The sequence below is a fragment of the Cebus imitator genome, unplaced genomic scaffold (genome assembly GCF_001604975.1).
Source record: "Cebus imitator isolate Cc_AM_T3 unplaced genomic scaffold, Cebus_imitator-1.0 Scaffold122, whole genome shotgun sequence".
In the NCBI taxonomy this organism is placed as follows: Eukaryota; Metazoa; Chordata; class Mammalia; order Primates; family Cebidae; genus Cebus; species Cebus imitator.
The window spans coordinates 1656819-1667422 of NW_016107437.1; the positions used below are offsets into that span (position 1 = coordinate 1656819).

At 53.0% G+C, this 10604-nt stretch overlaps 1 protein-coding gene across 13 annotated transcripts in view; it reads left to right on the forward strand.

Annotated features, from left to right (window-relative positions):
- LOC108312166 (MHC class II transactivator) overlaps nucleotides 1-10604 on the forward strand; it is a 56931-nt gene that overhangs the window by 33165 nt on the left and 13162 nt on the right. For 11 of the 13 annotated variants that reach the window (XR_005202064.1, XM_017539963.2, XM_017539950.2 and 8 more), the window contains 8 exons: nucleotides 138-182; nucleotides 1094-1240; nucleotides 1708-1851; nucleotides 2732-2896; nucleotides 3723-3791; nucleotides 5441-7091; nucleotides 8288-8446; nucleotides 9446-9517. Coding sequence is in view for 12 of the 13 variants with exons in the window: in XM_017539963.2 (XP_017395452.1) it covers nucleotides 138-182; nucleotides 1094-1240; nucleotides 1708-1851; nucleotides 2732-2896; nucleotides 3723-3791; nucleotides 5441-7091; nucleotides 8288-8446; nucleotides 9446-9517 (2452 nt within the window). In the remaining variant the exon portion in view is untranslated. The remainder of the gene's footprint in view (nucleotides 1-137; nucleotides 183-1093; nucleotides 1241-1707; nucleotides 1852-2731; nucleotides 2897-3722; nucleotides 3792-5440; nucleotides 7092-8287; nucleotides 8447-9445; nucleotides 9518-10604) is intronic. The other 2 variants (XM_017539951.2, XM_017539949.2) reach the window with 1 other exon arrangement.

Genomic DNA, 10604 nt, shown 5'->3' on the forward strand with positions numbered 1-10604 from the left:
AAAAAAAAAAAAAAAAGGACCCTTAAGACCGCTTCCCAGCCTTGAAGTTAAGGCCATATGGCCTGCTGGGGTCCTGAGCCTCTCCTGGCTTGGGATGCCCTCTCCCTGGGGCAGCTGACCACAGGTTCTCTCTGCAGCCTTCCCAGAGGAGCTTCCTGCAGACCTGAAGCACTGGAAGCCAGGTGAGCAGGGCAGATGGACTGGGGTTGAGAGGGGGTGGATATCTTGGCAGGGAAGCTGGGATATTCTTAGATGCTCATATAAACTGGACCCCAGGATGGTGAAGTGATCCCTGCCTGTTCTCAAGTAGTTCCTAATCTGATGAGGGAGACAAATCCCTCCCATCTTAAATATTCCTATTACATGGAAGAAACTGGGGCCAGGTGCGCTGGCTCACACCTGTAATCCCAGCACTTGGGATGCTGAGGCAGGTGGATCACAAGGTCATCAGTTCGAGACCAGGCTGGCCAACATGGCAAAACCCCATCTCTACTAGAAATACAAAAATTAGTTGGTTGTGGTGGTGTGCGTCTGTACTCCCAGCTGCTTGGGAGGCTGAGGTGGAAGTTACAGTGAGCCGAGATTGCGCCACTGCACTTCAGCCTGGGTGACAGAGTGAGACTCCATCTCAAAAAAAAAAAAAAAAAAAAAAACAAAACAAAACAAAAAGAAAAAGTGGAAGAGATTGAACTCCTGGCCCAAGTCTGATGGGGATGGTGCAGCCCCTGCCCTTCTTTGGGCAGAGCCTGAGAGCTTGGGGCCTCTTAGGATCCCCTGAGGGGCTCATAGCTGTGTGTGGGAGGTGGTAGGGGCATGGAGCTAACAGCCTGTTCAAAGTTCTATTACGCCTCAGCTATTCGAGTGGAGGCCCTAGGGTCCTGCTCAGCAAAGCTCTCAGGGCCGAGTCACAAGGAGAGGACCGGGGGCTGCCTGGCACAGAGCAGTTGCTGATCAACACAGCTGTGGCCAGGGCTGAGAAAAGGACAAGCATTTCCTCTGCCAGGAGAGAGATCCATGCCATTCTGGAGCCCCACCCATTCCCAGGAAGGTCCCCTCCAAGCACCAGCCTCTAACACAGTCCCCTTTCTCACAGCAGAGCCCCCCACTGTAGTGACTGGCAGTTTTCTGGTGGGGCCAGTGAGCGACTCCTCCACCCTGCCCTGCCTGCTACCGCCTGCTCTGTTCAACCAGGAGCCAGCCTCCGGCCAGACTCACCTGGAAGAAACCTACCAGACGCCCAGTATGTTAGGGGGGCTTGGAGAGGGCGGGCTTTCTCCCTCTTGGGAGGTGGCTGAGGAGTTGACGCTAAGACTGCCAGGAGCTGAATCTCCCCCCTCCCTGACCCTGGCAGTGTCACTCACCTCTGTCCCAGCCAGTTTTATTCTTGGGGCCCCCATCAGCTCAGTCCCTATCAGAGAACACGCCTTGGAAGGAAGCACGTCCATGTGACGCTTAGGAGGGAATCTCCACCGATGAGGGCATTCAGCTGCAAGCCTCATTAATTCATCAGCTTTCACGGACCCCCTTCTCTGTGCCACCTGCTCCGCTTCGTGCTAAGAAGGCCAGCAGGGCAGGACACACACAGCTGCTGCTCTTAGGGAAGTTAGGGCCGTTTAGGGGAGTCAGACATTAATCAAATAAGCAAAAGCAGAATTACAAACACAGGTGCTATGCAAACTCCCACCTTGCTGCCTGTGTCTCTTGCAGTGCCTTCCTCCAGTTCCTCGCTGAGCTGCCTGAATCTCCCTGAGGAACCTGTCCAGTTCATCCCCACCCTCTCCACTCTGCCCCAGGGGTTCTGGCAAATCTCTGGGGCTGGGACAGGAGTCTCCAGTATATTCATCTACCACAGTGAGTACAGGGCCTGGCCCCCAACCGTCTCTCCCTTCTACCTGACTACTCCCCGACCTCATCCTCCGCATACTCCATGCACTTGGCAGTGGTGCCCTAGCACCTTCTCATGATCCTCCCTCCCTGGTACAACTTTCTCTGTCCCCATTTCCCAAAAATCAGAACAGAGGAGCAGAGATTCCTCAGGTGGTCTGACCAAGAGTGGTGTGTGGCCTTCCATATGTTGCTTTCCCCTTCTGACCCTTAGTTTTTCCTTATTTTTTAAACATTTTTGTTTTTAAATTGCAAATAAGCAGTGTTTACGAGAATCGACTCACTCTTTTCGTATACTGATGTGAATAGTTTGGCGTGCATCCTTGCATAGCTTTCTCTGATTTGTCTTGTTTCCTAATCAGTAAAATGGTCCCTACTGTCCCCCCACACTGAGGGGTTGTGAATTGTCCCAGGGAAGTTGTGTTTTGGCTCTCAGGGATGAGGCCAGGAGGATGCTTCCACGCAAGTCCAGAGTGTCCGTTCATGGTTGCATGATAGTTTCAGTAAAAGGCACTGGTGTCCCAGAAGCAGAGGAGCAGTTCCCAACATCTAGGAAAATGAGCACTAATCATACAAAAGGAAGAGTGCTATAGTAGCACCTGCCCTAAGGTCCTTGGGAGCTAATTGTGCCCTTTTCACAGATGGGAAAAGCAAGGTTCCAGGAGCTAGATGTAACTCCAGAGCTCTTTCCTCGGCTCTGTCCTGAAATGTCCTCCTTTGGAAGTTCTCCTCTCCTCTCTCGAGACTTCCTGAGCTCCACAGCCCGGACTGGAGTAGGGGTGACCCAAGTGCATTTCTGGAATGAATACCTGGTTGTTCTCAACACCTTTCTCCACCTCCAATGTAGGTGAGGTGCCCCAGGCCAGTCAACCACCTTCTCCCAGTGGACCCACTGTCCATGGCCTCCCGGCATCTCCAGACCGGCCAGGCTCCACCAGCCCCTTCGCTCCATCAGCCACTGACCTGCCCAGCATGCCTGAGCCTGCCCTGACCTCCCGAGCAAACGTGACAGGTGAGGACCCTTGGGGCCTGTGACAGGCACTGGAAGCAGGATCGAGGCCCTGGGGAAGGAATGGTCTCAGATAAGACCCACGAGCAGGTCATGTTTAGGGGTCAGACAGGACAGGGAGAGTCTCGGGGGAGTCAGGGCATGGTTGTGGGGGAGGGGACAGCTGGAGAATCCAAATCCCATCTGAACACAGCCACCAGCCTTCAGCTGCTTGTTACTCAGCAGAAAAAGCCAATGTGGCCAGATTTTTTGAAGCTGAAAACCCTGATTTTTACATAGATACTGTGATTTTTATTTTTATTTTAAATTTAATTTTAATGTTATTTATTTTATTTTATTATTTATTGTTGAGATGGACTGTCGCTCTGTTCCCCAGGCTGGAGTGCAGTGGTGCCATCTCGGCTCACTGCAACCTCCGCCCTCCAGGTTCAAGCGATTTTCCTGCCTCAGGCTCCCGAACAGCTGGGACTACAGGTGTGCACCATCACACTTGGCTAATTTTTTGTAATTTTAGTAGAGACAAGTTTCACCATGTTGGCCAGGCTGGTCTCCAACTCCTGACCTCAGGTAATCCACCCGCCTCAGCCTCCCAAAGTCCTGGGATTACCAGCCTGAAATTGTGATTTTGAAAAAAACGGGTGAAATTTGTTAAAGTATAGCTGGCCAAAGAAAGACATCTTTGCCATGGATATGGCCTCAGGCCTCTGTCTTACAACCTCCATCTTGGGAAAGTCAGCCCATGAATGCTGTAAGGACTGTGTCCCAGAGGGAGGGGAATCCCCGGGGGTAATCCTCACCCTAACTCTGGCACCTGCTTCTCCATCTCCAGAGCACAAGACGACCCCCACCCAATGCCAGGCAGCTGGAGAGGGCTCCAACAAGCTTCCAAAATGGCCTGGTGAGTGGTGCCCCAGGTTCTGGGGAGCCCAAATCTGGCTTCATCTCACTCATTCACTTGATCCTTATTCAATCCCTTCTTTGTTGGCTCACACATGCATTCATTCATTCCCTTATTTGATCATGCCATCACTTCAGCGTTCACTCTACCACTCCCTCACGCAATATTCATTGAAAAGCTGCCCTTCAATAAGCCTGAAGTGGGCACGGACATCTCATTTTCAGGCTGAGAGAAGGAATGAGGAGGGCGTGGTTAACGGAGTGAGTGAGTGAGTGGATGAAGTGAGATGAGGTTGGGAGCGATGGACAGTGGGAATAAACCAATGAATAGGAGAATTGCTAGGTTACTAAATGCTTGCTCTCACATACTGGTCTAAGCATGTTAGGTATATTAAATCATTAAAGTCTCACACAACCCCAATATTATCCCCATTTTCCAGATGAGGCTACTGAGTCATGGTGGGATGTATAACATGCTCAGGATTGCTCCAGCAAGTGGTAGAGCCGGGATTTGAACCCAGACACGTGGGCTCCACTGTCTTAACTCTTAGCACTCCCTCCCATGACCTCCCCACGGTGAGTGAGTAGTGAACAAGAGAAGAAAAAGGTTACTGAGTAAATGAAGGAATGAAAGACAGTGGCCAGTGCAGTGGCTCACGCCTGCAATCCCAGCCCCTGGGGAGGCCAAGGCAGGCGGATCGCCTGAGGTCAGGCGTTCAATACCAGCCAGGCCAACATAGTGAAACCCCGTCTCTACTAAAAATACAAAAATTAGCCGGGCGTTGTGGTGTGTGCCTGTAATCCCAGCTGCTTGGAAGGCTGAGGCAGGAAAATCGCTTGAACCCAGGAAGTGGAGGTTGCAGTGAGCCGAGATCATGCCATTGCACTCCAGCCTGGGCAACAGAGCAAGATCCATCACACACAAAAAAAGAGAGAGATGGAAAAGGCCTAAAAAGAGTAGACAGATAAATGAGAGAGAGGATGAGTGAATGAATGAATGGGTATGGAAATGAGTGAACTAATGAATGAGTATCTGGGTGACTGAATGAAGCAGTTAATGAAGACTGTAAGGTGGCCAGACGTGGTGACTCCCACCTGTAATCCCAGCACTTTGGGAGGCCAAGGTGGAAGGATTGCTCAAGCCCAGGAGTTCAAGACCAGCCTGGGCAGCATAGTGAGACTTTATCTCCACAAAAAACAAAAAAGAAAAATTAGCTGGGCTTGACAGTGGGCACTTGTAGTCCCAGCTACTCAGGAGGCTGAGGCAGGAGGATCACTTGAGCCTGCGAGGTTGAGGCTGCAGTGGGCCATGATTGTGTCATTGAACTCCAGCTGGGGCAACATAGTGAGACTCCATCTTTATAAAAAAATCAAAAAATTAGCCAGGCATGGCGTCATATGTCTGTGTTCCCAGCTCCTTGTGGGGTGGAGTTGGGAGGATCACTTGAGCCCAGGAGGTTGAGGCTGCAGTGAGCTGTGATCGCACCACTGCGCTCCAACCTGGGTGACAAAGCCAGACTCTGTCTAAAAAAAAAAAAAAACTGTGTGGGGAACAGATGTAGATGATGGCAGCAGTGCTGGCCTCGGGGAGGCGAGCCCTGGCCCTGCCTCTCCCCTCCCCCTTCCCTGACACACCCCTGGCCTTTGCAGAGTCAGTGGAGCAGTTCCACCGCTTGCTGCAAGACACGTATCAGACTGAACCTGCAGGCCCGGATGGCATCCTGGTGGAGGCAGATCTGGTGCGTGCCAAGCTGGAGAGGAGCAGCAGCAAGAGCCTGGAGCGGGAACTCGCCACGCCAGACTGGGCAGAGCGGCAGCTGGCCCACGGAGGCCTGGCTGAGGTGCTGCTGGCTGCCAGGGAGCGTCCGCGGCCGCGTGAGACCCAAGTGATTGCTGTGCTGGGCAAAGCTGGTCAGGGCAAGAGCTGTTGGGCTGGGGCAGTGAGCCGGGCCTGGGCTTGTGGCCGACTTCCCCAGTACGACTTCGTCTTCTCTGTCCCCTGCCACCGCTTGAACCGTCCGGGCGATGCCTACCGCCTGCAGGATCTGCTCTTCTCCCTGGGCCCACGGTCACTCGTGGCAGACGATGAGGTCTTCAGCCACATCTTGAAGAGGCCTGACCGTGTTCTGCTCATCCTAGACGCCTTCGAGGAGCTGGAAGCACAAGACGGCTTCCTGCACAGCACGTGCGGACCGGCGCCCGCAGAGCCCTGCTCCCTGCGAGGGCTGCTGGCCGGCCTTTTCCAGAGGAAGCTGCTCCGAGGCTGCACCCTCCTCCTCACCACCCGGCCCCGGGGCCGCCTGACCCAGAGCCTGAGCAAGGCCGATGCCCTGTTTGAGCTCTCCGGCTTCTCCGTGGAGCAGGCCCAGACCTATGTGATGCGCCACTTTGAGTGCTCAGGGAAGACGGAGCAGCAAGCCAGAGCCCTGGCGCTCCTCCGGGACCGGCCATTCCTCCTCAGTCATGGCCACAGCCCCACTTTGTGCCAGGCAGTGTGCCAGCTCTCAGAGGCCCTGCTGGAGCTGGGGGGGGACGCCGAGCTGCCCTCCACGCTCACGGGACTCTATGTCGGCCTGCTGGGCCCTGCAGCCCGTGATGGCCCCCCGGGGGCCCTGGCAGAGCTGGCCAAGCTGGCCTGGGAGCTGGGCCGCAGACACCAAAGCACCCTACGGGAGGACCACTTCCCATCCGCAGACGTGAGGACCTGGGCAGTGGCCAAAGGCTTAGTGCAGCACCCGCCGGGGGCCGCCGCGGCCGAGCTGGCCTTCTGCAGCTTCCTCCTGCAGTGCTTCCTGGGGGCCATGTGGCTGGCTCTGAGCGGCGAAATCAAGGACAAGGAGCTCCCGCAGTATCTAGCATTGACCCCCAGGAAGAAGAGGCCTTATGACAACTGGCTGGAAGGCGTGCCACGCTTTCTGGCCGGGCTGATCTTCCAGCCTCCCACCCGCTGCCTGGGAGCCCTGGTGGGGCCATCGGCGACTGCCTTGGTGGACAGGAAGCAGAAAGTGCTTGCGAAGTACCTGAAGCGGCTGCAGCCGGGGACGCTGCGGGCTCGTCAGCTGCTGGAGCTGCTGCACTGCGCCCACGAGGCCGAGGAGGCTGGGATTTGGCGGCACGTGGTGCAGGAGCTCCCCGCCCGCCTCTCGTTTCTGGGCACCCGGCTCACACCTCCCGATGCACATGTATTGGGCAAGGCCTTGGAGGCGGCGGGCCGAGACTTCTCCCTGGATCTCCGCAGCACTGGCATTGACCCCTCGGGATTGGGGAGCCTCGTGGGACTCAGCTGTGTCACGCATTTCAGGTGGGGGCAGGGGCCAGGAGAAGGGGCACGCCTGTGTTGGCCATTAATTGTGGTCTTGGTGCCAAGCCCAGTGCTCACTCTGGGGGGTTTTAGTATGCACAGCAGCCGGGTGGGGCGGAATGGATTCTCTCCTCCTTTTTTTTTTTTTTTGAGACAGAGTCTTGCTCTGTTGCCCAGGCTAGAGTGCAGACTGCAGGGGCACAGTTTCAGCTCACTGCAGCCTCCACCTCCTGGGTTCAAGCAATTCTCCTGCCTCAGCCTCCCGGTAGCTGGGATTATAGGTGTGCATCAACATGCACAGCTAATTTTTGTATTTTTGGTACAGAGGGGGTTTCACCATGTTGGTCAGGCTGGTCTCTAACTCCTGACCTGGAGATCCACCCACCTCACCCTCCCAAAGTGCTGGGATTACAAGGGTGAGCCACCGCACCTGCCCTGATTCTCTTCATTTTTAAGGTGAGGATGTTGAGGCTCAGAGAGGGGCAGCCACTCGCCTAAAGCCACACAGCAAGTGAGAGTCAGTGGCATTCTCCCAATAAATATTTGAGACTCCGCTATGTGCCATTCACTGGGACATGGCTAGAATCGGAGACTGACCTGGGCCCCAATTTGTTTATTCTTTCCACCTGTGGAGTAAGCCACCATTATCTCATGCTTACAGTAAAGCCATGGCCTCTCCTTGGACTCTCTGCCTCCAATCTTTCCTCTACCCCTCCATTTGATCTTCAGCAACCAGAGCAATCGTCTCAGAGCTTGAATCCTGTTATATTCTACCTCTGCTTGTGATCCTTCAAGGATACTCCACCACTGTCGGGATGAATCTAAATTCCTTAATTTGGCTTCAATAAGTCGGTCTGCAGTCTACTTGAGCATTTCAGCTTAATCTCCAGAGGACTGCTTCCATATTCCCCCCTAAACATACTTTACCCAAGCTGTAAAGTCCTACATCATTGTGCCAAGAATTTGGCAGTGAGCTTCCTGGTAGCCAGAGCAAAAAGGGAAAGAAAACCACCATGAGAGTTGTAAGAAAGTAGGACTCAACAAAGGCTAAAGTGGTCATGGAAGGCTTTCTGGGAAAGGTAGAGGTTGAGCTAAGGAAGGAAAGTATCTTAATAGGTCAGAGGGCCCTTATGGAGCTGCCGTTCCATTAAGGTAGCCTGGTTACCATACCTGGGTCTGAGGCCCTCCCTCCACAGGGCTGCCTTGAGTGACACAGTGGCACTGTGGGAGTCCCTACGGCAGCATGGGGAGACCAAGCTACTTCAGGCAGCAGAGGAGAAGTTCACCATCGAGCCTTTCAAAGCCAAGTCCCTGAAGGATGTGGAAGACCTGGGAAAGCTCATGCAGACTCAGAGGTGAGGGGAGAGGGGGATGGGAGGTGGTTCAGGCCGTGCAGGTTGAGGACATGTAGGACCCATGATCAAACTTGTCATGGGAATTTCCAGGGACCCCTGTTCTTTGAGATACCCCATGCCGTCTTTCTGGGCAGTGGCTACCCAGAACCTCTCGCTGACTAGGCAGACCCTTCAGGATCGAAAACTTCACTGCATTCATAACTTGCCATCATGTGCCCAAGTCTTACCTAAAGCCATGGAGAACCTCTCCCCCTCTAGGAGTTAACAAGGATGGCTTGTGTATCTAGTAACAGAAATGACACCTACTGCCGCCCTTTGAAGCATTTAGGACAACTGTTGTCCTGAATTTGTAGATGGCCAAGCTAAGGTCCAGAAGGCAGACAAAACTTGATTACAGAACAAGTTAACTGTCTTTCATTCATTCCTTCATCACACATTGTTTGAGCACCTCTTACATGCTGTCTGGGATAGGTACTGGTAAGTGCCTAAGCTGAGGCTCGTTTCCGTGAAAGATACAGTCCTGAGATCTTTTATTTTTATTTTTATTATTTTTTAGAGACAGAGTTTCACTCTGTCTAGCAGGCTAGAGTACAGTAATGCGGTCATAGCTTACTGCAGCTTCAGAACTCCTGAGCTCAAGCATTCCTCCTGCCTCAGCCTCCCCAGTAGCTGAGATAATAATTGCACATCATCACACTGGATGATTTTTTAAGTTTTTGTAGACACAGGGATCTTGCTATGTTGTCCAGTCTGGTCTTGAATACCTGGCCTCAAGTGATCCTCCTGCCTCAGCCTCCCAAACTGCTGGGCCTATAATCATGAGGCACCACACCTAGGCAGATCTTTTTTTTTTAACAGGAAGACAGCAGCAGCCCCAAGGAAAGGCATCCATGCCCCCCCGGGGGGAATTGGGGCACTGGGGCAGTCATCATGGGACCTGTGGGTAAGGGCTCAGTGACAGCAGTGCCTGCTCCCCCTAATATTGCCTGTTCTCTCCAGGACGAGAAGTTCCTCAGAAGACACAGCTGGGGAGCTCCCTGCTGTTCGGGACCTAAAGAAACTGGAGTTTGCGTAAGCAAAGGGGTGGATTGTCTCGCGGGTCTGCACAAAGCTTTCCCTGCGCCATTAGCTGGGCTTGTAGCACCTGCATGGAGATGGATCTCCAGGGTCATTCTTGCCCTTTTGCCCACCACTTTGGAAATAGCTTCTAGCAGCTGGATGGTGGCCAGTCTGGGCAAATGCTGAAAGTTCTAGGATTTGAAGCTAATGAACCCATTTGCTGGTTAACATGGTCATTCCATCACTCATTCAACAGATGTATTGAGCACTTGAATGACTGAGGCTGCTGTCCTCAATGAGCTGACAGTCTAATCAACTTCTCTCTGGAAGAGGTCAGGGGGACTTCCTGGAGGAGGTGATATTTCCATTGAAGCTTCAGTGAGGATAAAGAATGAGCCAAGTGGGAGAAGGGGAGTAAGAAAGGCCTTTCAGAAATTATAATTTGGTCAGGAACCAGAAAAGATCCCAATGTGTCCCCAACCTTACATAGGAAGATGCCACTATGACTGTGGGGTCCTTCTCACTCCTGTGGCCAGGAACTACGCAACGGCCGTTGTGCCTGAGCTTGTTTACTTCCATAGTGAAGGGATGACCTCCCCAGGAAGAATCTTCCCTCCAGTTTGAAGGATTCCCAGGAGCTTTTGATGTGCAGCTAGGATGAACAAGCTTCCCTACTTGTCTGGGACTATCCTGGTTTGAGAACTGAAAGTCCTGTGTCCCAAGAAACCCCTCAGCCCCAGGCAAACTGGGACAGTTGGTCACCTTATGTGCAGCCAGGGCTGGGGGCCGACATCCTAGGCAGTGCTGCTGGGGTGACAGGAATGGAGACCCAGGCAGGGCCCTAGAGAGTCCAGTTGTGTCTGAGTGGGGGCAGCCTACCATATACGGGCCCCAAGAGAGCACAGTACTCATTAGAAATTATTATATTTAGATCTGTCAGAACATAGCCTTTCTTTCTTTCTTTTCTTTCCCTTTCTTTCTTTCTTTCCTTCTTTCTTTCTTTCTTTTTCTTTCTTTCTTTCTTTCTTTCTTTCTTTCTTTCTTTCTTTCTTTCTTTCTTTCTTTCTTTCTTTTTCTTTCTTCCTTCCTTCCTCCCTCC